The sequence below is a fragment of the Eumetopias jubatus genome, unplaced genomic scaffold (assembly GCF_037043125.1).
Source record: "Eumetopias jubatus isolate StellerSeaLion01/CBP00866 unplaced genomic scaffold, mEumJub1_p1.0 scaffold_14, whole genome shotgun sequence".
NCBI lineage: Eukaryota > Metazoa > Chordata > Mammalia > Carnivora > Otariidae > Eumetopias > Eumetopias jubatus.
Genome location: NW_028274820.1, coordinates 37,421,329 through 37,446,961, shown reverse-complemented (window position 1 = coordinate 37,446,961; position 25,633 = coordinate 37,421,329). Strand labels below are relative to the sequence as shown.

General features: G+C 39.0%; 1 protein-coding gene across 5 annotated transcripts in view; it reads left to right on the top strand.

Moving 5' to 3' along the window:
* The window catches only part of PEX1 (peroxisomal biogenesis factor 1), a 42,332-nt gene that overhangs the window by 6,558 nt on the left and 10,141 nt on the right, over window positions 1-25,633 (top strand). For 4 of the 5 annotated variants that reach the window (XM_028118200.2, XM_028118210.2, XM_028118192.2 and 1 more), the window contains 13 exons: window positions 599-682; window positions 1,097-1,211; window positions 1,298-2,004; window positions 3,545-3,664; window positions 7,756-7,879; window positions 8,086-8,186; window positions 9,080-9,162; window positions 10,522-10,654; window positions 15,277-15,373; window positions 16,572-16,742; window positions 18,525-18,679; window positions 23,869-24,058; window positions 24,258-24,424. In XM_028118200.2, coding sequence (XP_027974001.1) covers window positions 599-682; window positions 1,097-1,211; window positions 1,298-2,004; window positions 3,545-3,664; window positions 7,756-7,879; window positions 8,086-8,186; window positions 9,080-9,162; window positions 10,522-10,654; window positions 15,277-15,373; window positions 16,572-16,742; window positions 18,525-18,679; window positions 23,869-24,058; window positions 24,258-24,424 — 2,247 coding nt within the window. The remainder of the gene's footprint in view (window positions 1-598; window positions 683-1,096; window positions 1,212-1,297; window positions 2,005-3,544; window positions 3,665-7,755; window positions 7,880-8,085; window positions 8,187-9,079; window positions 9,163-10,521; window positions 10,655-15,276; window positions 15,374-16,571; window positions 16,743-18,524; window positions 18,680-23,868; window positions 24,059-24,257; window positions 24,425-25,633) is intronic. The other variant, XM_088018498.1, reaches the window with a different exon arrangement.

Sequence of the window (25,633 nt, the reverse complement as noted above, 5' to 3'; positions counted from 1 at the left end):
TTATTTTTACTTTTGTAGAAGCACCATGGTTTGAGGTTAGTTATAAAACTAAGTCATAAAACTTTTATAAATAATAAAGTGTATATATATTAGATCAAGCCATGACTTGATGTCATTATTGTTTCTTCTTACATTTTTTTTCAAAGATTTTATTTATTTATTTGACAGAGAACAAGCCGGGGGAGCTGCAGAGGGAGAGGGAGAAGCAGCTCCCTGACGAGCAGAGAGCCCAACATGGGGCTTGATTCCAGGACCCTGGGATCACAACCTGAGCTGAAGGCAGATGCTTAACTGACTGAGCCACCCAGGCGCCCCTTATCTTTATTTTTTAAAAAATGTGTTGTGCTAGGATATATTTTCCTTTTTTCTATAATTAGTCGTGAGACAGTTTTTTTCCTAAAATGTTAAGTATATCAAGGCCTGCCTAAGAATAAGTGCTTAATAAATATTTGTCCAGTGGAGATCTCTATAATACACAGAGGCACACATGCTCACTCATTCACTCGCTCACACTTACTTACCTAAAGAGAACTTCTCATTTCCTAGGGATACAAAAAGTCTTTTATAAAAGTAGTTTTCCATTTTCCATTTTTTCCAGGTGTTTCTCAAGCTGTGTTCCCATGTGGTGTCTTGTCAGCAAGTCGAGGTGGAACCCCTCTCAGCAGATGACTGGGAGATACTGGTAAAGAAAACACAATGAGAACTAGCCCAGTTTAACGTTAAACTGCTTCAACATAGTTGTTCATTTATATTGAAGTATAGCAGACACCCAGTGTTACACTAGTTTCAGGTGTACAACATAGTGATTCAGTGTCTCTACGTCATGCTGTGCTCACGACAAGTGTAGTTGCCATCTGTCACCAGACAGTGCCATTAAGATACCACTCACTACGTTTCCTATGCTGTGCCTTCTATCCCTGTGACTTAATCCTTCCATAACTGGAAGCCAAAATATCAGCGTCTTTAGATTTCTCTTTTCTGAGCTACATTATGTATTCTGAGTTGGTTCGAGTTAGAAGAATGAATTGTGATTTCTATCCTAGACGTGGAATGACAAAAGGTAAAGTGAATAGATCTTTTTGTTGGTTGGTTGTAGGAGCTGCATGCTGCTTCCCTTGAACAGCATCTTCTGGATCAAATTCGAATAGTTTTTCCAAAAGCCATTTTTCCTGTCTGGGTTGATCAACAAACTTACATATTTATCCAAACTGGTAGGTGCTTTCCATTGTGTTCTACACCGTAGCGTTGAGCCCTTGGCAGAGGTGAATGTGTACTGATGGCTTGCTTCCCCACACAGTTGCACTAACACCAGCAGCTGCTTATGGAAGGCTGGAAACTGACACTAAACTCCTTATTCAGCCAAAGACCCGCCAAGCCAAGGAGAATACATGTTCAGAAGCAGATAATGCACATGGGAAATTTCATAATTCCAGAGGAGACCAAAAAGGATTGACAGGCCCTGGGTCTAATAAGACAGACTCAGAGGTGACCACTGACTCACCATCCATGCCAAGCTTATGGACTGTGTTAGGAAGCATTTTTTCTTTTGGGTCTGAGAAGAAACCAGAGCTATCCTGGGGTTTAACTGAAATGAATGCATTCAAAACTACGCAGTCCCAAGTTGTTCCCCTAGACAATATTTTCAGAGTGTGCAAATCGCAGCCTCCCAGTATGTGTAACACAACAGCAACTTCGGAGTTTCACAGACACTGTGCCATTCATGTATTTCCATGGGACCAGGAATATTTTGATGTGGAACCCAGCTTTACTGTCACCTACGGGAAGCTAATTAAGCTATTTTCTCCAAAGCAACATAAAACAAAACAAAATATCCTGTCACCTGAAAAAGAGAAGCAGACCTTAGAACCACTAGATCAAAAACCGATCAACTCGGAAGCAGCCAAGGCCTATGTGCTACAAGTAGTCTGGAATGGACTTGAGGAATTGAAGAATGCTATCAAATACACCAAAACTGTAGAAGCTCTTCATCTTGGGAAAGTCTGGGTTAGTATAAAATGTATTATTAGGGAGAAAACAATTTCATGTTGCTTGAAATTCTCCAGGTTATGAATTAGAATAATATTTTATATACAATTTGAAAATCAGTACAGTAAGAGTGCCTAAAGTCCCTGCAGGGACGCGTTTGTGATTGCAAGGTAAAGTCCTTGTTTGGGTGAAGATTGCGTATTTTCTGATTAAGGAAACTTGGACAGCTGTAAGATATAGGCCCAGAGAGGTCAAAATTACTTGCCTGAGGTCACATAGTAAGTACAACTAGGATTCACACCCAGGCGGGCTGACTCTCAGGTTCGTGCTTAGCACGGGGTGCCTTACATAGCTTCGTATCTTTAATGCCTGCAGAAGGTCTGTTCCCCAGTTCCTGAAAGCCAAGGGAGGACTTGCTATGTGTTGAGGGCAGTACCTAGGTAGGGAGAGACCCATAGTGTGAGGGGTGTACCCAGAAGCTGCTTACCCTGCTGGAATCCGCTCTTTTAACTGTGGGACTGTGGAGGGGAGGAGAGCAACCAGTGTCCACCTCATTCTGGCCTCAGATAGTAATGCTTAGTTTATGTGGAGCGAGTCACCAGCCCCTTTTATTTGAACTTAATTTGAGCCATTATGAAGCAAGACTTCATGGTGATAAAGGGAGGAAATTACTAGGACAAGGAAGAAAAATAGGAGAGGAAGGGGATCTCCTTTGTAGATTTCTTTTCTTTTTTTTTTTTTTTAAGATTTTATTTATTTGATAGACACAGCAAGAGAGGGAACACAAGCAGGGGGAGTGGGAGAGGGAGAAACAGGCTTCCCGCCGAGCAGGGAGCCCGATGCGGGGCTTGATCCCAGGACCCTGGGACCATGACCTGAGCCGAAGGCAGACACTTAACGACTGAGCCGCCCAGGTGCCCCTGTAGATGTCTTTTATTGCCAGTTTCACCTCTGACCTCTGTGCTGGCAACTGACAAAGTTTTCATCTCTTTGGCCTATATCGTTTTCTAAAATTCCAGACCATCAGCTCATTATTTTCCGTTAGCTCTAAACTCCTAGTTTAGATCCTGCTGCATCTTCAAAATAAAAATGTCTAACACTGAACTTGTTAGGACTTCTCTTTTCTATTAATGGTTCTGCCATTTGGTGGCAATCCCATTTTTTTCCTTGAAAACACATGGTGAGGACAGGGTGAAGAAGTGCCAGGTAGAGGCCTATCGACCATATAAGATGGCAGTGAGGAGTCCACACTTCCCGCCCCACTTGAAAGGTTGGCGGCTATGGGCACCGAGGAGTGGCAGTCCTCAAGCAGACTTGACTTGAGAGATCCAGATTGATGGATCTCATTCCAAAGACGGTGTGGAAATAAACGAAGAGGAAAAATGGAAATGTTTGTGATACAACTGCCTGAATATCCATCTGGTTACTCTTACGAATCTTGATAACTTCCATCAGTTTACCTGAATTCATAGAAGTTAATAGCAATGTATGTATGCTGTGGAATATTTTTAAATCAAGTTTTCACATATTTATATATCTATTTATTTTTAAATTTCAGATTCCAGATGACCTGAGAAAGAGACTAAATATAGAAATGCATGCAGTAGTCAGAATAACTCCAGTGGAAATTACCCCTAAAATTCCAAGATCTCTAAAATTACAACCTAGAGAAAACTTAGTGAGTTCAAATTTATGTTCTATCACAGTTGTTTTACATGTCATGTAAAATTTCTAGCTGCTTCGGCCAAGTAACAGGAATGTTGTATTCCTTTTTGCCAGAAGGGCAAAGAAGTCTCTGTTTTATTTTGTTGTGGTAAAATATATCTAATGAAATGCTATTTTAACCATTTTTAAGTGTACAATTCAGCAGCATTAATTACATTCATTATGTGCAGTCATCACTACCCCCCATTTCCAAAACTTTCCCAGCCCCCGAACAGAAACTCTATGCCCATTCAGCCATAATGCCCCATCCCCTGCTCCTCCAGCTCTTGGTAACCTGTAATCTATATTCTCTCTATGAATTCATGTATTCTAGATATTTCATATAAGTGGAATCCAGTAATATTTGTCCCATGCATCTGAATTATTTCACTTAACATGTTTTTAAGGCTCGTCCAGGTTGTAGAATATATTCATTCCTACTTATGGTGAAATAATATTCCATTGTATGCATATACCACATTTTGTTTGTCCATTCATCTGTTGATGGACCCTTGGGTTGTTTCCACCTTTTTGGCTATTGTGAATGATGCTGCTATGGACATTAGTATACAAGTATCTGTTGAGTCCCTGCTTTGAGTTATTTGGGGTATATACCTAGGAGTTGAATTGCCATATATATATATATATATATATATATATGTATGTGTATATATATATATTTTTTCTTTTTTTTTTAGAGAAAGGGAGAGCTGGGTGGGGGCGGGGAGGGAAAGAGAATCTTAAGCAGGCTCCACGCCCAGCACAGAGCCTAACATGGGGCTTGATCTCACAACCCTGAGATCATGACCTGAGCCCAAATCAAGAGCCAGATGCTTAACCAACTGAGCCACTTAGGCACCCCGAGTTCCTGGATCTTATGGTAATTCTGTTTAACTTTTTGAGAAACCAAGAAATCTTTAGTAAGCAACACATATATTATGTATATTGTGCCAATGCAAAACATGGATAATTTGGCTTTTTTTTATTAAATAAGCTCTATGCCCAAAGTGGGGCTCAAACTCACGACCCCAAGATCAAGACTTGCATGCTCCACTGACTGAGCCACCAGGTACCCCAATAATTTGTTTTTTAAAAGATATTTTTCCTACATCCATGTAATTTAAAAAAAATTCCCCCATGTTGTTTCGGTATTAATACTGTAGCCTGAAAGTGCTAGGCTGCTCATTACCAGGGTATTGTCACCCGTGCCAGTCTAATTTACCAGCTCCCAGAGAACAACGATACTGGAAAATTACTGCATTACAGGTTTTAAAATTTCCAGACACGATTTTATCCTTCTCTGATTATACTTTCAAATCACAGAAGAACCATTTTAACAGAACTTTCTAGTTGATGAAACCCCAGATAAGACAACTTATGTACCGGAGAAGAGGAAAACAAATAGAATAAGTGCCATTTCCATAACAGTATGTAACTGAACATTTAACCCATTGGCAGAATGGTACACAGTGATTTCTAGTTTTAACTTTTTAGTTAATCTTGGTATTTTTCAAAAGTTAGGTCTCATGAAAAAAACAGCCCCTGGTCATGAAATTCTTTTTGTCTCAATAATAGGATATTACTACAGAATTCCTTTCTTTATCCTGAGTTGCTTATTTTTTTTTTTTAAAGATTTTTTATTTATTTCTTGACAGACAGTGAGAGAGGGAACACAAGCAGGGGGAGTGGCAGAGGAAGAAGCAGGCTTCCCGCCGAGCAGGGAGCCTAATGCGTGGCTCGATCCCAGACCCTGGGATCATGACCTGAGCCAAAGGCAGATGCTTAACGACTGAGCCACCCAGGCACCCCCTGAGTTGCTTATTTTAGTGGAAACTTTAGGACATTGGAAGGTGTCTTCTGGGCTGATTTATATCTCTTAGGACATAAGAATGGTTGATTCTAGAGGAACCGTGGGTTGCTTTCTGATTCTTCGAGTCTTGATTTTAGGTATATTTTTTGGCAAGTAAACTCTACCCTGCACATGGGGCTCAAACTGAGGACCCAGAGATCAAGAGTCACTTGCTCTACTAACTGAGCCAGCCACGCGCTCTTCCTTTAGGTCTTTAATCCCATTGCCCAGTAGTATCCAAACAGACTATTTCTGTGATCTTTAAGAGTATGAAAGCAATGCCTATACTTAGTTTAGCTTGCTTTTTGTAGTGATCAAGTTCTAAACTGAGCTTAATCGGCAGACCTAGCATGACACTGGATGAGGAGAGATCAGAAATGGACCAGTTAAGGGGCACCTGGGTGGTTCAGTCGGTTGAGCCGTCTGCCTTCGGCTCGGGTCATGATCCCAGGGTCCTGGGATCGAGCCCCATGTCGGGCTCCCTGCTCCGCAGGAAGTCTGCTTCTCCCTCTCCCACTGTGTGCTCACTCACTCTCTTTCTCTTTCTCAAATAAATAAATAAATCTTTAAAAAAAAAAAATGGACCAGTTGAAAAATGGTAGAATGAATAGAGGTTTATTTTCCTAGGCACATATTAATGATCTTTCCTACATGAATTTTTGGGTTTTCCTGTTTTTAACTTCAAATAGGCTTTAAAAACTTAATTCTGATTTTAAAACTTTAAAAATTGTTTTTCTTAGAATTTCTTCATTCCTTTTGAACAGTTTATTAACATTGTACTTATTGAGTGTATCAGCACTGTGGCCTGCTTAACAGAAAAAAAAATGACTTCAGCATATAAAGAGCCTATTTTTCTCATGTACAAAGAAGTTTGGAGGAGCCCAGAGGTAGTTAAACTATGTCAGCAAGGATCTAGGCTCCTTTGGTCTTTCTGCCATCCTTAGCCTGTAACTTTCCTCCTCTCAGATGCAAGGCATTTGCTGTACGAATAGGCATCAACATCTGCATTCTTGGCAGCAGAAGGCTCAAAGCAAAAACCTTCTCTGCAAGGTTTCTCTACCTTTTGATTAGGAGGAGAAGCCCTTCCCAATGATTGCGATTGCACACCATTGGTCACAATGCAGGCACACACACATGTACGTGTACACACACACACAGCTCCAGGTTGGGAATGGAGTTTTCTTTCCCACCTCTTTAATGGAGGGAGGCAAGGGAGAATGGGGTTGGAATGGTCATCCAGTGAGCCAAACCATGGTACATGTATCACTGGTCGTAGAGATAAGGAGTGTTTAAAATTTCACCACTTCTGGGCGCCTGGGTGGCTCAGATGGTTAAGCGTCTGCCTTCGGCTCAGGTCATGATCCCAGGGTCCTGGGATCGAGTTCCCGCATCGGGCTCTCTGCTCGGCGGGAAGCCTGCTTCTCCCTCTGCTTCTCTCTCTCTCTCTGTCTCTCAGGAATAAATAATAAATAAAATCTTTAAAAAAAAGTTAATAAATAAAATTTCACCACTTCTGTAAATGTTTTTTTGTTTTTGCTCTTTTTTTTTTTTTTTAAGAAAGGGAGAGGGAGACAGAGAATCTTAAGCAGGCTCCATGCCTGGCGCGGAGCTCAGTGTGGGGCTCAGTCTCATGACCCTGAGATTCTGACCTGAGCCGAAATCAAGAGTCAGACACTTAACCGACTGAGCCACTCAGGCGCCCCTGTAAATGTCTCTTCAGGCTGCACTGTCCTCCTTGCCCTGTAATATGAAATCCCAAATCTGTGCCTATAAATATGAACATCCTTCCTGGTTTTGTTTGGTAAGGTTTGCTTTTTTTTTTTTTTTAGCTTTTAAAATTATTTATTTTTAGTTCCCATTTAATAGATTATAAAACTGAGGTTCAGACAGTTTTATTAATTTGCACACAGTCACACAGATAACAAATGGTCATGCCAGGCTCGTTGCATCTTGAACTAGCACATGTAATCACTTGTGCCAAACTGTGGCTGAATGGGTATATACCGTGATTGACTTAATTGACCAGTCTCCTCCTAATGGACACCAGCTAATGGTTCTCACATGAGGCGAGCAAGGCTCGGAGAGGTTAAGAGGCTTAAGGTGCATCGGCCGTATCAAGGTTTACATATTAGCTAGATAAGGTGTTAAGCTAATGATGTTAACATTCACTTAGGTATTTGGATAACTCATTACTGTTCTTCCCTTTGCTCTGGCAGCCCAAAGATGTAAGTGACGAAGACGTAAGAACTGTGTTCTCTTCATGGTTACAGCAGTGTACTACCACTACACTTCCTTTGCTCCTATCAGAGGAAGAATATATTAAGCTGAGAATTAAAGACGGTGGGTACATTTTGTTATTTTGATTTTTTTCCTATTGAGGAAGTTTTCATTATTTTGCCAACCTGTCATACGTGTGAACAGGAAACATAGTAAGTAAATGGTTTTACATATCAAAGAATACCTTTGTTTAAATTTAAATAAATTTAAATCTTAAATTATTTCATCTCTGCTTCAGTGCTAACTCTACATTACTTTTTTTTTGATAGGGTTGAAGGAGTTTTCTCTAAATATAGTTCATTCTTGGGAAAAAGAAAAAGAGAACATTTTTTTGTTGAGCACCAATCTGCTGCAGAAGACCACAATACAAGTAATCACATACTATTGAATATTTAATGGAATAATATTTGTCACATAGGATCGATAATAAAGTATTAGTTTACCTATAAGACTTTGCATCCTGAAGTGTGTTAGAAACATGAATAAGAGTAAGGAATAACTTGATTTAAAATATTTTATTATATAGTCTCTTTAACTTATCTAAACAAATTGATTTGTCCTAAACTTAAAATCAATGCACAATTAAGTTTTAAGAATAGAATTGTGTTAACTGGCAAATGAATTATGATTTCATATTATTCTAGTATTGAAACACAAGAAAACTTAGCTTTAGGGGTTTGATTTTTTTAAATTCATATTTTTACTTGCAGCTTTGCTGTAACCCATATTTGCAATACCCATATTATTTTGGCAGTTCTTAAATTCTCAGCTCCTCACAAATATTATCAGATCACTTTTCTTCCAGAAGGATTTTATAACTGGTCTTTTTAGAATATTAGGTTTTCGTTTTCACTCTTGTTATAGGATTAAAGATGTTCTAGTTGTTTAGAATTTGAATGGTTGGGAACTAGACATTGTCTCTCTACTTTTGAGATAAAATTGAAGGAATACCATTCAGAGGAGGTAAAAATGTAAGAATTGTGTAGAGTAAATATGACACACATCAAAATTGCAAATAAAGATGTGTCCTTAAAATGTATGAAGGAGATGACATCCTTTAACTGGTTGTTGACCATAAATATTTTTGTTCCTTGGTTGAGTAAATTATTATTGTGAAGGCTATTTTGAGTAATGATCTTGCATGCACAATGTGTCTTTTCTCTCTGTGTAACAGAATCAGTAATTCAGTTTCCTGGGACCTGAGAAAAACAGGCCAAAGATACAACTTTGAAATGTAAAACTGATTTTTCCTTGCTACTGTAGGTCCTTCTAGACCCTATGGTAAAAGAAGAAAACAGTGAGGAAATTGACTTTATTCTTCCTTTTTTAAAGCTGAACTGCTTGGGGTAAGAAGTTCTGGCCAAACTAGTATGTTTACAGTCATGTTTGACATGATCTCTGGCAGGGTTTTTATGTATGAACGTTAAAGTAGATGTTAATGTCATTGAATTATCTTAATTCATTAGTAGATTTTTTTTTTCAAGGATTGTTTCTGTTTTCATACCTTGCTTGGTAATTTGCCTTCTTAGGTAACTACATAAAGGGCTGAAGCTTATTAGAAATTTTGCTTTGAGATTTGATTTGTGAGAAGGAAGCAACTCGGTATGATTCGGATCATATGTACTTGAGTAAAACAATACTTCTTAGAGCTAATACATTTATTTTAAACGTTAAATCCAAAAACATTATTTGAATGTTTAAAAATATTTCAAATTAGGGGCGCCTGGGTGGCTCAGTCATTAAACGTCTGCCTTTGGCTCAGGTCATGATCCCGGGGTCCTGGGATCGAGCCCCGCATCGAGCTCCCTGCTCAGCGGGAAGCCTGCTTCTCCCTCTCCCACTCCCCCCTGCTTGTGTTCCCTCTCTCGCTGTGTCTCTGTCAAATAAAATCTCTTAAGAAAAAAAATATTTCAAATTAAGTTATTCCTTCAACTCTCTTATTAATTTACTAATTAGGATTATTTGTGTTTTCCTTAACTTTTAAAACCAAACAAGTCTGAAAAGAACCCCGTCTTAATTTCTTTATCTCTTACGCAGTATGAGAATCTCCTATAAGCATGACATCTTCCCATTCTTCACAGAGGCTTTTTGTAGTTGTAGTAGTAGTGATTTGATTTCCTGTAGTAGTATAGTCTGTAAATGTTCTAGTAGAAGGATTAAACCATAAAGTAACAGTGTTTAAATACAGCATATTATTCATGTTGAAAGTAAAATCTCTTCAGACTCTGATTTTAGGAATTTATATTTATTATCAGAAAGAAAGTGCTAGTGTCAGGAAGTAGGTTGAGGTTCGTGCTTGTATAATCTACAAATTGAAACTAGATTTCAAAGGCTAAGTTTAAGAGGAAATAAGCCTGCAATTATCCTAACACTTCAAATGCATGCATTTATGATTATGTTGATTACCAAACCAAAAATCATTTTGAGAGGGGTGTCCATGTGTGTTAAGACAAATTCCTTAAGATGCCCTGTTCAGACAAAACTTCTAGTCACTGTACATGTTTGAAAGTAATAAAACTAATTTTTAAAAGCTGTTAACTCAGATTTGGCATTAATTCAATATACTTTCAAGTAAGGGAAAATTTCCACATTTTACTCTTTTAAAAATTATTAACCAGCCTGGGAAGGAAAGTTACAGAATTTTTTTCAGCTGGATTTTATCCTGCTTCAGTGTTTTATCATGCAACAATGTATATATTTTGCAGAGGAGTGAATTCCTTAGGTGTATCCTCCATGGAACACATCACTCACAGCCTCCTGGGACGCCCTTTGTCTCGACAGCTGATGTCCCTAGTGGCAGGACTAAGGAATGGAGCCCTTTTATTCACAGGAGGAAAGGTATGTGGTTAAAATGTGCCCATTGCATTAATCACTTTTTTTCTCTCTCTGGGTTTTGATCATCTGTTATATGGGGTTGTTAACACAAGATTTGGGAAGGCTACATTTGCTTGGGAAATTTAGAAAGTGGTGATGAATAAGATGAATAAGGTGACATCCTCCCTGCCTTTTTTCTGTACCAACTGATACGATTGTATGATTTTTGCTTTTTAGGGTGTTGATAGGGTTGATTGGTTTTCAAATATTGAACCAGCCTTACGTATCTGTAATAAATCCCACTAGGTTGTGGTATATTATTCTTTGTATACATTGCCAAGTTTGTTTGCTAATGATCTTTTTTTTTTTTTTTAAGATTTATTTGAGAGAGACAGAGCACGTGCACAAATTGGGGGTGGGGGGGCAGAGGGAGAGGGAGAGAAGCAGACTCCCTGCTCGGCAGGGAGCCCAATACGGGGATTGATCTCACAACCCTGAGTCATGACCTGAGCCAAAAACAAGAGTCGGACTCTTAACCAAATGAGCCACCCAGGTGCCCCAGTTATTGTTTTTGTTTTTTTTTTAATCTGAGTAATCTCTGCATCCAACATGGGGCTCAAACTCATGACCCTGAGATCAAGAGTTCCATGCTCTTCTGAGAGCCAGCCAGGTGCTCCACTCTTTGCTAATATTCTGTTGAGGATTTTTACATCTAAATTCATGAGCGATATTAGCCTATAGTTTTTTTTTTAAGATCTTATTTATTTGACAGAGACAACGAGAGAGGAAACACAAGCAAGGGGAGTGGGAGAGGGAGAAGCACGCTTCCCACTGAGCAGGGAGCCCGATGCAGGGCTCGATCCCAGGACCCTGGGATCGTGACCTGAGCTGAAGGCAGACGTTTAACGACTGAGCCACCCAGGCGCCCCTAGCCTGTAGTTTTCTATTTTCGTACTGTCTTTGTCTAGTTTTGCTATCAGGGTAACACTGGCCTAATAAAATGAGTTGAGAAGTGTTCCTTCTTGTTCCATTTTCTGGAAGAGATTATCTAAAGTTGGTATTCATTCTTCTTAAATGTTTGGTAAAATCTCCAGTGATACTATCTGGGTGTGGAGATTACTTCACCTTTAACTTTTTAATTATACATTAAATTTCCTTAATTGTCTTTTTCACCTTGGCAGACATTTGGTAGTTTGTAATTTCAAGGAATTGGTCCATTTCTCCTAAATTGTCAAATTTATGAGCATAAAGTTGTTGACAGTATTCCTTTTACTATCCTTTGAATGGCTATGGAATCTGTTGTGATGAGCCATTTCCTGATCTTGGTGATTTGTGTCTTCTCTTTAATCTTCATCAGTTTAGGGGCACCTGGGTGGCTCAGTCGTTAAGCATCTGCCTTCGGCTCAGGTCACGGTCCCAGGGTCCTGGGATCGAGCCCCGCATCGGGCTCCCTGCTCGGCAGAGAGTCTGCTTCTCCCTCTGACCCTCTTCCCTCTCGTGCTCTCTATCTCTCATTCTCTCTCCCTCTCTCTCTCTCTCTCTCTCTCTCTGAAATAAATAAGTCTTTAAAAAAAAAATCTTTAAAACCTCTCAGGCCCAGATAGGTTCACTGGTGTATTCTATCAAACATATAAGGAAGAAATTACACCAGTTTTCTACAATCTCTTTCAGAGGATAGAAGCAAAAGGAGTACTTCATAACTCATTCTATGAGGCCAGCCATCACCCTAATACCAAAACCAGACAAAGGCATTACAAGAAAAGAAAACTATAGACCAGTATCTCTCATGAACATAGATGCAGAAATCCTCAACAAAATATTAGCAAATCAAGTCAACCAATGTATATGAAGAATTTATACCATAATCAAGTGGGATTTATCCCAGATATGCAAGGCTCGTGACATATAGCAACTATTCTGTGTGGTTTCTAGATTTTGTCAGATTTCAAAATGCATCCTCATTGTAGAGTATTTATTTTGAAAAAGCAATATTCTTGGCTCAGAAACCAGACTTCCCCATCTCACCTAGGGGTAGCATGGTTAATAGGAAGAACAAGCAGAGAAGACCTGGATTTGAGTCCCACCTCTGTCATGTATTTACCGGCTGTGACCTCAGGCAGGTTTTTGGTTTCTTATCTGCCTTCTTAGGATTAACTTCACTTAAGGGAAATAATATGTGTGAAAGCACTTTGTAAGCTGAAAAATGGTATTATACAAATGTAAATGACTCTATGTGAGGAGAAGGCCCTCTGACTAGGCAAAATGATTATGGCAGGGGACCTGTATCTCAGCACTTCTGATTTCTATTCTTTGGAAAGCATTGCCTTTATTTTATTTTTTAAAGATTTTTTATTTTTAAGTAATCTCTACATCCAATATGGGGCTCAAACTCATGACCCCGAGATCAAGAGTTGCATGCTCTACCAACTGAGGCAGCCAGGCGCCCCTGGAGCCCATTGACTGTAAATGTAAATGCAATTCTGGAAGCTGTATTGATGGTAGTATTTGTTGAGTGCCTGCCAAATTTCACACTTTGTATAACAAGGTTGGCTGTTTTGCCAGCTCATAGTGCTGAAAAACAAAATATTAGAACTGGCACAGCTCTCTTAAAGCTAGACAAAGCAACAAGGGCAAGAGATAACAGTGCTCTGAAGGGGAAAACCTGTATTAAAAGAATTATAAAAACCTACCAATGTCAACCTTTCTAGGGGACACTATAGCAATGTTCCGCAAAATTTTAAATGTGTACCTTTTGATATAGTAATTCCACTCCTAGAAATTTATTCTGAACATATAATCTGACAGATAAGTAAACAGGCATATGGATATTTATTTTAGCTTTACTTATAATAGTTAAAAATTGGAAGCAGCATTAATGTACATTAGGAAGGGGCTTATGGAACCTGTTACAGTCCAGTATCTCTGCAGCGGCATGCTGGGGAATGGGTGCGGCTTCATATTTGTCCATAAGGAGGACAGTGATTTGTCATGAACCCGCACAAATAATCCCATCTTCATAAATTTACATAAAATGTGCGGGGAGTGTCTGGAAGGATGAAACATTAGAACAGTTGACTTTGGCTACTTCTGTGAGGTGGGATGATTATACAACATTTTTACCTCTCTCTGCTAAGCGTTCATCATTATTTTATTTTTTGCATATTTTATAAACCAGGATCAAACCCTATACAGTCTGGGAGTCACTTTATATTAATATAAAAATAAACAGTTCTGCCCACCTTAAGAGTCTCTGAGGGCCACATGGTACACTAATTGGTTGTCACGGTAATACTGTAAATGATCAAGAAACTGGATTAAAATTACAGTTAATTTAAGATAATAGGGAAGTGGGTAATAAATGTTTCCATTAAAAATAGTTGAGGGCACCTGGTTGGCTCAGTTGGTTAAGCGACTGCCTTCGGCTCAGGTCATGATCCTGGAGTCCCGGGATCGAGTCCCACATCGGGCTCCCTGCTCAGCGGGGAGTCTGCTTCTCCCTCTGACCCTCCTCCCTCTCATGCGCTCTCTCTCTATCTCATTGTCTTTCTCTCAAATAAATAAATGAAATCTTTAAAAAAATAAAAAATAAAAAAAATAAAAATAGTTGAAATTAAGGGGCACCTGGGTGGCTCAGTTGTTAAGCGGCTGCCTTTGGCTCAGGTCATGATCCCAGGGTCCTGGCCCTGCGGGATCCTTCCCCCTCCGCAGGAAGCCTGCTTCTCCCTCTCCCACTCCCCCGGCTTGTGTTCCCTCTCTCGCTGTGTCTCTCTCTGTCAAATAAATAAATAAAATCTAAAAAAAAAAAAAAAAAAAGATAAAAAGAGTTGAAATTAAATGGGATTAGGGTTCATTTCTCTGGAAAAATTATTTAATATTCACATTATTCCCTTCTAGTAAATAATGAAGCATTGCCTGTTTTTAAAGGTAAAAGAAATTAAGTATTAGTGATTGTCTTAACAAATTGTAAAAACAAATTAGATGTGCATTTTCTGTCTCTGCCCTATAATGAACATAGGATACATCCAGCTTCTAACAGCTTGAAACAAAAGTCATTTTAGTAACACCTTTCTCACACAGTACTAGACTAGTATATATATATTTTACTTTCTCAAAGCAATTATCTTTAGTGTCAGTACCAATTGAGGTTGGAATTGGGGTGGGAAATGCCCCTTTTTGGGCGGCTTAAATTCCAGAGGTTGGGTTGTCCTCTGTTTCCCTTGCCTGTGTTTCTCTACTACTTGAATTCTGGGATTCCCATATAAAGGCTGGGAAGCTGGAGCCTCCTGGTTTCTTTGCAGAATATTACGTATTTTTCTTTGATAGACTTGAATACATATTTAGGAAATCTTTCCCACTTACCCTGAATGCTCTTAAAACTTCCTGAGTCCAGATTTTCACTCCCTCCTATTAGTTTACTTTATGCTAAATGTCACCCACCACAATGTGATTCTAGAGCTCCAGGGATGTGGAATTTCTTTTCCTTTCTCTCTCTCTTTTTTTTTTAACCTCTAGCTTTATTGAGATATAACAGACATAGAACATTGGGTAGTGTACACTTGATCGGTGAGGCTGAATCTTGGGTTGCCACAGTAACAGAAGCTATTTCTGTGATTGAATATATTGCTTATGAAGCAATTATTTTCTAGGGCACTGGAAAATCAACTTTAGCCAAGGCAGTCTGTAAAGAAGCATCTGACATATTGGATGCCCATGTGGAGAATGTTGACTGTAAAACTTTACGAGGTATGAATATGATAACACTCTACATAAAACCCTTTTCTGCTAGAAAGATGGAAATGTTATTTAATGTCATTAATCTAATAAATGTGAATATCTGATCTTTAATTTTTCTGTTAGTCATTGAAATTTCTTGGAAATTTAAAATCTTTGGCTTTCTAATATTTTCAGCAAAATTTTTTAAACTCTCCATACTGATGGAGGCCCCCTCCTTTTTTTCCTGGCCAAAACTCTTTGTAGACTATATTCCTGAAAATGCCAACTTAGACCATTTGGGAAAGTATACGCTAATGCGTATAAATTATCCCTGAATTGCTAGAGAAACCCTGGGTGAGGCGGGGGAAGGCTGGCTGTGGACAGTGAAGAGGAGAATTAAAATTTACCATGTACACTTTGGTACTTTTTAAGTCTTTACTGCTTATTACCTATTTTTTTAAAAAACAAGATTGGAAAGATTTTATTTTGAGTAACTTTTTTTCCCCCTTGGCTACCTCTACCATGTCATCCCAATTAGTCCCATGCTCTGTGTATGTTTGTGTATTTTATCTAGTATATGGTAAGAAACCAAGAAATAGCCTTCGAAAACCCATTATTTCATATGCTACAAAGGTGGTTTTAGAGAGACTGTCCATCTCCCAGAGTCCTACTTGAAACTTCATGTGAAAGTTTTGTTGTAGACCTAAGTAACAGGAACTCTTTATTTCGGCTTATGAATTTATATATTTTCTGTTCTTTGAAAATTAAAAGTTGGCAATTCACCAGGAAGTTTGGAGCCAATGTATGATTGAAATACAGTAACTCTAGATCCTCTGGACAGCTACATTTATGTTTGGTTTTATCTGAATCTTGATCCCCTACTCTTACGTTTTTCCACATCCTCCTTTTATTTTACTGTTTTGTTGTATGCCATCTGAAATTTTCTGTGGAATAAGGCCAGGTAAAGAATGCGTACATACAGGACTTACAGTAGCATGTTCCTTTTTTCCACTTTATAAAATTCAGTTCTTTAGTGAGTCCTTTGAGACTACATTAATTAAAACCAAGTTAATGATTAACAAATTTTAGTGATTGGTATATTAACAAAATACAGCTGAAATTTTCAGAGTTAAATCAATATTGAGCTTTTCTAATGCTCTCAAAAGGGCAGCCAGAACTTACCAGGCCTGAAATAACATTAAAACCATTTCATATCTCCCATATTAAGGGAAAAGGCTTGAAAACGTACAAAAAACCCTGGAGTTGGCTTTCTCTGAGGCGGCATGGAGGCAGCCTTCTGTGATTCTGCTGGACGACCTTGACCTCATTGTAGGCCGGCCTGCTGTCCCAGAACATGAGCACGGCCCTGAGGCTGTGCAGAGCCAGCGGCTGGCACATGGTAATGGAAATGCATCCGCTCAGGGCTGTGGGCCTTTTCCTTCGGTTAGCTAACAGTTTTAGTCTTACTGATAAATCTGCTCTCTTCAGAAAATGCGATGTTACGTGTTGCTTTTGAAGCTTCTATATTAGTAAAATTGGTAGACAAGTGCAGTGTGAAAATTCTGCAGCTTTGTGATTAGTCTTCTGGGGTCTTTTCATTCTCCTATGCTTATTAGAAATTGCTTCATTGTATGGATTTACTCTGGCTTTGTTCTTTTGACAAATGTTTGTCTAATGCTTCTGCACAGTTGTGTTCTCAAAGTCTAGGAGCGAAACTAAAAGTAAACAGACAATTTTCGTACAGAATACTGATGATAATAATAATGGTAGCTACCACGCATTGAGTGCCTTTTCTGGGTTAGGGATTGTTTTGTACTCTACATGCAGATATTCTCCAGGTGAATAAATGAAAATGGAGAGATTAAGTCATTTGACCAGGGTGGCACAGCTCAGAGGTGGTGGGATCTGCTCTGCTAGAGGTGTACGCGGGGCACCGTAGGAGCGCTCACCCTCAACTGGGACTGGGAGGGGTGGTAAGGAGTTAGCAGAGAGGGCTGTTGGGGGGAATTGATAACTGCAGTTAACTGAATTTTGACGGAGGAGTGGAAATTAGCATGAAGCAGCTAATGAGGAAGCAAAGGAAGAATGATCCACAGGCAAAGGCACAGAGGTACGAAAAATGGTGGGATGTTAGTGACTACCCTCTACCTGGAGCGTAGAATTCACGGAGGGAGCTGGGGGGAGTGCTGGAGGGTTTGGCAGCATGTAGCTGCCCCACGGTTCTTGAGAGCTGGAACAAAGACAAAATGCAACCACAGTACCTTGGGTTATTACAAACTCATGTTAATCTCAGAGTTTGAATCCTGTAGGATCTGCAAAACTTGTTAGTGTAGTGTTTAATGGAATGCTGCAAATTTCTAGGTCAAGACTCAGATACACCTGATTAATGCCTGTTGCAGTTCTGACCTAACAACCAAACCTGGCAAGACCTGGGGTGGAAAGAGATTGTTCAGGAAGTCATAGGAATAGGAACTGTATTTTGCCTAATCAACACAGCACAATATGGAAATTTATCATCCTTCTGTATTTATTTCAGAGACTCCTGTTCATTTACTTTTAAGATCTAGAAGTAAGGAACCACCTAGGCGTTGTTCTGAGTATACGGACTCGTTTACAGTGCTTCCTCTGCCTCCGTGAGATTGGTTGGAGTAGGGCTGTTACTAGGTCCCCAGTAAATCAATCAATGAATGAGTGGCAGATTTAATTTTTAGAAGGTATGAAGGATCCATACTCTTTGTACTCCACCTAAAAGCTCAACTTCAGGTTATTATTATTTTTTAAAGATTTTATTTATTTATTTGACAGAGAGACAGCGAGAGAGGGAACACAAGCAGGGGGAGTGGGAGAGGGAGAAGCAGGCTTCCCGCAGAGCAGGGAGCCCGATGCGGGGCTCGATCCCAGGACCCTGGGATCATGACCTGAGCCGAAGGCAGACGCCTAACGACTGAGCCACCCAGGTGCCCCCAGGTTATTATTTTTAAGATTTTTTTTTTTTTGACAGAGAATGAGAGATAGCATGAGAGGGAAGAGGGTCAGAGGGAGAAGCAGACTCCCCGCTGAGCAGGGAGCCCGATGTGGGACTCGATCCCGGGACTCCAGGATCATGACCTGAGCCGCTGTATAATTCTTAAATTTCACGTTTATATTTACTAAGCTTTTACACTGTATTGCTTTGTTCTAGCTTTGAGTGATCTGATGAAAGAGTTTATTTCCATGGGAAGTTTGGTTGCACTGATTGCCACAAGCCAGTCTCAACATTCTCTGCATCCTTTGCTTGTCTCTGCTCAAGGAATTCACATATTTCAGTGTGTCCATCATATTCAACCTCCTAATCAGGTAATACTACTTGTGAAGATTGTTGAAATATGCCCCTCTTCATATAAACCATTTTTCAATTTTACTTTATGTATTTAATTAATTAAATTTATTTTAAACAAATTCGTTTATATTTGTACTTATAATAAATTTATAAGTTAATTAAATGTATTAATATAATTTATATAAAATATATTTTAAATAAATTTATCTGTAGGCATGGAGCCAGTGCAGGGCTTGAACTTATGACTCAGATCAAGAGTCAGACGCTTAACTGACTGAGCCACCCAGTCATCCTTCATTTTTTAATTTTATTACTAATTTATGGCTTTAAACTTATGCTTAAGGATATTTTAAAGGTGACATTTGGTGCATGTTGTGCTCAGATGCACAATTTCCATTTATAACCATCTGAAATGTTACTGTGTACTTTCCAAGGTTTTTTGGAAAACATTTTTTTTAAATTATTGAAGTTTTGTTATTCCATTTAAAAAACAAAAACCCTACAAATTCTGAACTGCTTCATTTTCCATTGGTGAAATCTGTAAATACATCATGGACATTTGAATTTTTTTCCAGTTTATTGATTTATTGATTTCCAGTTTATCGATACAACAAAGTTGTATATGTTTAAAGTATACAATACATTTACATATACATTATGAAATATTTACCACAATCAAGTTAATTGAACACATCCATTACCTTACATAGTTATCTTTTTTAAAGATTTCTTTTTAGTAAGAAAGAGCATTTAGTAAGAAATGCAAATAGAATTATGAGTATGTGTATATATATATATTTTTTTTTTTCCATCATAAGTATACTCTTTAACCCTCATCATGTATTTCACCCATCCCCCCAACCCACTGTCCCTCTGGTAACAATCAGTTTCTTCTCTGTAGTTAGGAGTGTTTCTTGGTTTGTCTCCTTTCTTTTTTCCTTTGCTTATTTGTTTCTTAAATTCTACATATGAGTGAAATCACATGATACTTGCCTTTCTCTGATGTATTTTGCTTAGCATTATATATACTCTTTAGCTCTATCCATGTTGTTGCAAATGGCAAGATCTCATCTTTATGGCTGAGTAATGTTCCATTGTATATATTTACCACATCTTTATTCATTCATCTAGTGATGGACACTTGGGCTGCTTCCATAATTTGGCTACTGTAAATAATGCTGCCATAAACATAAGGGTGCATGTATCCCTTTGAATTAGTGTTTTTGTATTTTTGAGGGTAAATACCCAGTAGTGTGATCACTGGATCATAGGGTCGTTCAAGTTTTAATTCTTTGAGGAACCTCTTCAGTTTTCCACAGTGGTTGCACCAGTTTGTATTCCCACGAACAATGCAAGAGGGTTCTTTTTTCTTCACATCCTTGTCAATACTTACTGTGTTTTTTTATTAGCCATTCTGACAGGCGTGAGGTGATATCTAGATCATTGTAGTTTTGATTTGCATTTCCCTGATGCATAGTGATGTTGGGCATCTTTTCATGTCTGTTGGCCATCTGTATCTCTTCTTTGGAGAAATTTGTGTTCATGTCTTCTGCCGTTTTTTTTCTGCCCATTTTTTAATTGGATTGTTTTTGGGGTACTGAGTTATATCAGTTCTTTGTATATTTTGGATACTAACCCTTTATTAGATATATCTTTTGCAACTATCTTCTCCCACTCAGTAGGTTGCCTTTTAGTTTTGTTGATTGTTTCCTTCGCTGTGCAGAAGCTTTTTATTTTGATGTAGTTCCAATAGTTTATTTTTGCTTTTATTTCCCTGGCCTTGGGAAATACACGTAGAAGAATGTTGCATTGACCGATGTCAGAGAAATTACTGCCTGTGCTCTCTTTAAGGATTTTTTTTCTTTAAGGATTTTCATGGTTTTAGGTCTCACATTTAGGTCATCAATCCATTTTGAATTTATTTTTGTGTATGGTGAAAGAAAGCGGTCCAGTTTCATTCTTTGTATGTGGCTGTCCAGTTTTCCCTGCACCATTTGTTGAAGACATTGTCTTTTTTCCCATTGTATGTTCATTCCTCCTTTGTCAAAGATTAGTTGACCATCTAATTCTGGGTTTATTCCTGGGTGTTCTGTTCTATTCCATTGATCTCTGTGTCTGTTTTTATGCCAGTACCATACTGTTTTAATTACTACCACTTTGTAATATAACTTGAAGTCTGGAATTATGCCTCCAGCTTTGCTTTTCTTTTTCAAGATTGCTTTGGCTATGTGGCATCTTTGGTTCCATACAAATTTCAGAATTATTTGTTCTAGTTCTGTGAAAAATGCTGATGGTATTTTGATAGGAATTGCATTAAATGTGTAGATTGATTTGGGTAGTATAAATATTTAACAATATTTGTTCTTCCAACCTGTGAGCATGGAATGTCTTTCCATTTCTTTGCATTGGTTTAAATTTTTTTTATCAGTATTTTATAGTTTTCAGAGTACAGGTGTTTCACCTCTTTGGTTAAGTTTATTCATGGATATTTTATTGTTTTTGGTGCAATTGTAAAAGGGATCATTAATTTCACTTTCTGCTGCTTCACTGTTAGTGTATAGGAATGCAACAGATTACGTAGATTTTGTATCCTGTAACTTTACTGAATTCATTTATCAGTTCTAGTACTTTTTGCTGGAGTCTTTAGGGTTTTCTAAATACAGTATCACGTCATCTACAAATAGGGAAAGTTTTACTTCTTTACCAGTTTGGATGCCTTTTATTTCTTTTTGTTGTCTGGCTGCTGTGGCTAGGACTTCTAGTACTATGTTGAATTAAAGTGGTGAGAGTGGACATCCTTGTCTTGTTCCCGATCTTAGAGGAAAAGCTTTCAGTTTTTCACCATTGCATATGATGTTCACTTGGGTTTTTCATATATGGCGTTTATTATGTTGAGGTATGTTCCCTGTTAGACGTATTTTGCAGAGAGTTTTTATCAAGAATGGATGTTATACTTTGTCCAGTGCTTTTTCTGCATCTATTGAAATGATCATATGGTTTTTATCCTTTTTTTGTCCAAATAGATGTTTTTTTAAAATTTGATTAAACATTTGTTTCTTTATGAGCACCAATATTCTATACCCTCTATGATTTTAGTACTCAATTCTAACGTGTGTGTTTTTCCTTCACACTGCCAGGCAATTCTCAGACACCAGATGGGTGTGCTAGAATTCAACTTAATTCTGCGATCTACTCAGATAGCATCAGATTCCACAGATTAAGGCCTCAATCCTGTGGACTGTTTTCCGCTTCAATGCCAATTGCAAATCTAGCTTGTTACCTGTGCTTCTGAGCAACTAGCTGTAAATCAGAGGTTCCCAAAACCCCCTGCTTGGCTTTAAGTAATTTTCCAGAGCAGCTCACAGAACTAAGAAAGCTAGTTTACTCAGTAGCTTACTAGTTTATTCCAGAGGATATTAAAGGATCCAAATCAGTAGCCAGATGAAAGATACATACGATGAGGTTCTGTTCTCACCAAATGGCTTCCGTCCTTGTGACACTTAGGGCCTGGCAAGATGGCACGTGGAAGCTTTCTGGTTCACCAACCTGGAGGCTCTCTGAATCCTCTCCTTTTGGGTCTCTGTGGAGGTTTCATTACATAGGCATGATTGATTAAATCTTTGGCCTTTTGCAATTGACTCAACCTTTAACCTTCAACCCTTTCCCCTTCCTGGAAATCGAAGTGTGGTACTGCAAGTTTCAACCCTCTATTCATGGTTCGTTCCCTGGCAGCCAGCCCCCAGCCTTAGGTGCTTTCTGAAAGGCCCCCCTCATTAACATAAACTCTGGTGTGTTGGAAAGGGTGTGACTATCAGGACACCTTTATCATTCTTACCACTTAAGAAATTCTAAGGGTTTTAGGAGATCTGGCCAGAAACAGGGACAAAAACGAAATCTGTATTTCTTATCATAAATTACAATATCACAAGCCTATATGGCCCATCGTCCCCTTTGGGGACTCATGTTCAGGAAGGTTTTAGAGGCAGCGAGCTCAAAGAAGTATGTTCCAGGACTTCTTTGACAAGCACATTTTAACCTCTTCTTTAAAATTCTCTCTTTTTTTTTTTAAGATTTTATTTTTTTTGAGAGCGAGAAAGAGCACAGGGGCCAGGGGAGGGGCAAAGGGAGAGGGAGAGAGAATCAAGCAGTCTCCATGCTGAGCGCAGAGCCTGACATGGGACTCGATCTCACAATTGTGAGATCATGACTTTAGCCAAAAATCAAGAGTTGGACACTTAACCGACTAAGCACCCAGGGGCCCCTTTAAAATTCTTATCCTAAATATTCAGACCCTGTGCTAATTACCTGTTATTGAAGAATGAAAGTATTAAACCTAGTAGTAAGTATAACAGAATGTAGTAGTATTGGTCATTGAATGTCTGTTTCTTTTTTAAGCAGGCTCCATGCTGAGCCCAACACAGGGCTTGGACTCACGACCCTGAGATCTCAAAACCTGAGCTGAGACCAAGAGTCAGATGCCCAGGGGCGCCTGAACGGCTCAGTCGTTAAGCGTCTGCCTTCCGCTCAGGTCGTGGTCCCAGGGTCCTGGGATCGAGCCCCGCATCGGGCTCCCTGCTCGGCGGGAAGCCTGCTTCTCCCTCTCCCACTCCCCCTGCTTGTGTTCCCTCTCTCGCTGTGTCTCTCTCTCAAATAAATAAAATCTTAAAAAAAAAATAAAGTGTACAATTTAAAATTAGAAAAAAATTGTACAATTTAATAATGTTTAACATGTATATATTATCTGCTGTATATACCATTTAACATGTATACATCATGAAACCATCACCACAGTTAAGGTAACAGACATTTCCATCAGTCCCAAAAGTTTCCCGGTGCCCCTTTGCAATCCGTCCCTCCTCCACTGCATCTGCAGACAACTGCCAATCTCTTTCTGTTACCCTAGATTATGTCAGCCTGGTTTTTCTGAAAATATATGTACTAGAGTTTACATTTGAGTAAAATTAGAAATTGCATTTTTGGGGCACCTGGGTGCCTCAGTCATTAAGCGTCTGCCTTCGGCTCAGGTCATGATCCCGGGGTCCTGGGATCGAGCCCCGCATCGGGTTCCTGGCTCCGTGGGAAGCCTGCTTCTCCCTCTCCCTCTGCCCCTGCTTGTGTTCCCTCTCTCGTTGTCTCTCCCTCCTTGTCAAATAAATAAAATCTTAAAAAAAAAAAAAAAATCGAATTTTATGTTTTTTTTCTTTAGGAGCAAAGGTGTGAAATTCTGCATAACGTAATAAAAAATAAACTGGACTGTGAAATAAGCAATTTCACTAATCTTGACCTGAAACGTATAGCTAAAGAAACTGAAGGGTTTGTGGCTAGAGATTTTACAGTGCTTGTGGATCGAGCCATACATGCTCACCTCTCTCATCAGAGCATATCCACCAGGGAAGGTACGTGTTCCTATTAAATCCAAAATTTGAAATCTTGCCATTCAGAGAGTTAATATAGTAAGAATTAAATATATTCTCTTTTAGTATTCAGATAAGCAGGTGAGTAGGAAATCAGCCTCTCCTGCTAAGATGATAGCAAATATTAAAGATTCATATATAGATATGACTACCAAAACAAGTTGTGTTTATTTTTAAACAGAATTAGCTTTAACAACATTGGACTTCCAAAAGGCTCTCCATGGATTTATTCCTGTGTCTCTGCGAAATGTCAACTTGCATAAACCTAGGGACCTGGGCTGGGATAAGATTGGTGGATTACATGAAGTTCGGCAGATACTCATGGATACCATCCAATTACCAGCTAAGGTACTTAAAAAGAAAAAAAAACAAGTACTTCCAGAAGAACCACTGAATGGTTTTATGTGTTGGCTTGCCTAGTCTCAGTTTGATTCAAGAAGTATTTACTGAGTTACCAAATAAATGCCAGCACTATTTTTGATACTCTTAACAGATTTTTTGAAGTATTTGGTATACTCCTTGCCTGTTCATAACTTAAAAAGAAAGCTGGGGTGATATTTACAGTATGTATATTTTGATGTGAATTGCATAATTCTTGTGTTTTGCTTGAATCATTCAGATGATACTAAAGCAAATGAACTGTCACCTGGGATTTGAACAGAAACGGGTAGGAATAATCTGGAAGAGTCGTCTAGGTCCACAGAACTGAGGGCTTAAGTCAGATTCCAGATTCTGGGTCTCAGTCCTAGAAAGACAGAGTTAGCAGGCAGCATAGACCAGGCAGGTGGCAGGATAAAGGAGGCAGGGATAGACTGTTCAGAAGATCAGAAGGCACAGTCTAGGTGGTAGTGCATTTGAACCGCAAACCTTCGAGATAAGGATCATTGCGTGAGATCAGTGACCCATGCAAAAAGGAGAGACCTGGGTAAGGACCTCAGTTACATGAGACTAGATGGCAAGTCCTAGAAACCGTGGCCAGTGGGCCCGGGGCATATTGAGGGCAGCCCAGGACTGCAGGTTAAAGCCTGAGAGAAGGTGGGCATGGGAGCACTCGCCAGCAGGATCATGCCCCCCAAATGCTGGGTCTGGGCATTGGAACCCAGATTCGCTGAGGCTCTTTGCATAATGGCTGACTTTGGGGCCTCTTGAGATTAGAATGGAGAGAGAGATGGGGTTAGAATTTTGCCAGCAGGGGGAACTGAATAGGCATACCTAACAGAGGAGACCAGGATATTGCTGACATTAGCCTGATGTTTGGCTCCCCTGTTCACAAAGTCTTGCTCTCCAGTAATTTAGAAGCAGTCACCTGCTCGGCATGGAGGCTCTTGGGAGAGCTTACTGTTATCATTATACATGCTTCTCTATTATTTTTCTTTCTTTGATTCAGTATATTTGAATATACACAGCTATCATAACTTGCCGTTTGAACCATACAAGGGGAAGGCAGTATATGCTTGTTAAAAGATTGGTTATTTTCTAAATGTAGTACTGTTATAATATTTTTTAAAAACAGGACAAAATGAAAAGAAGTTCAGAGGCAGTTATACACACTTTAGG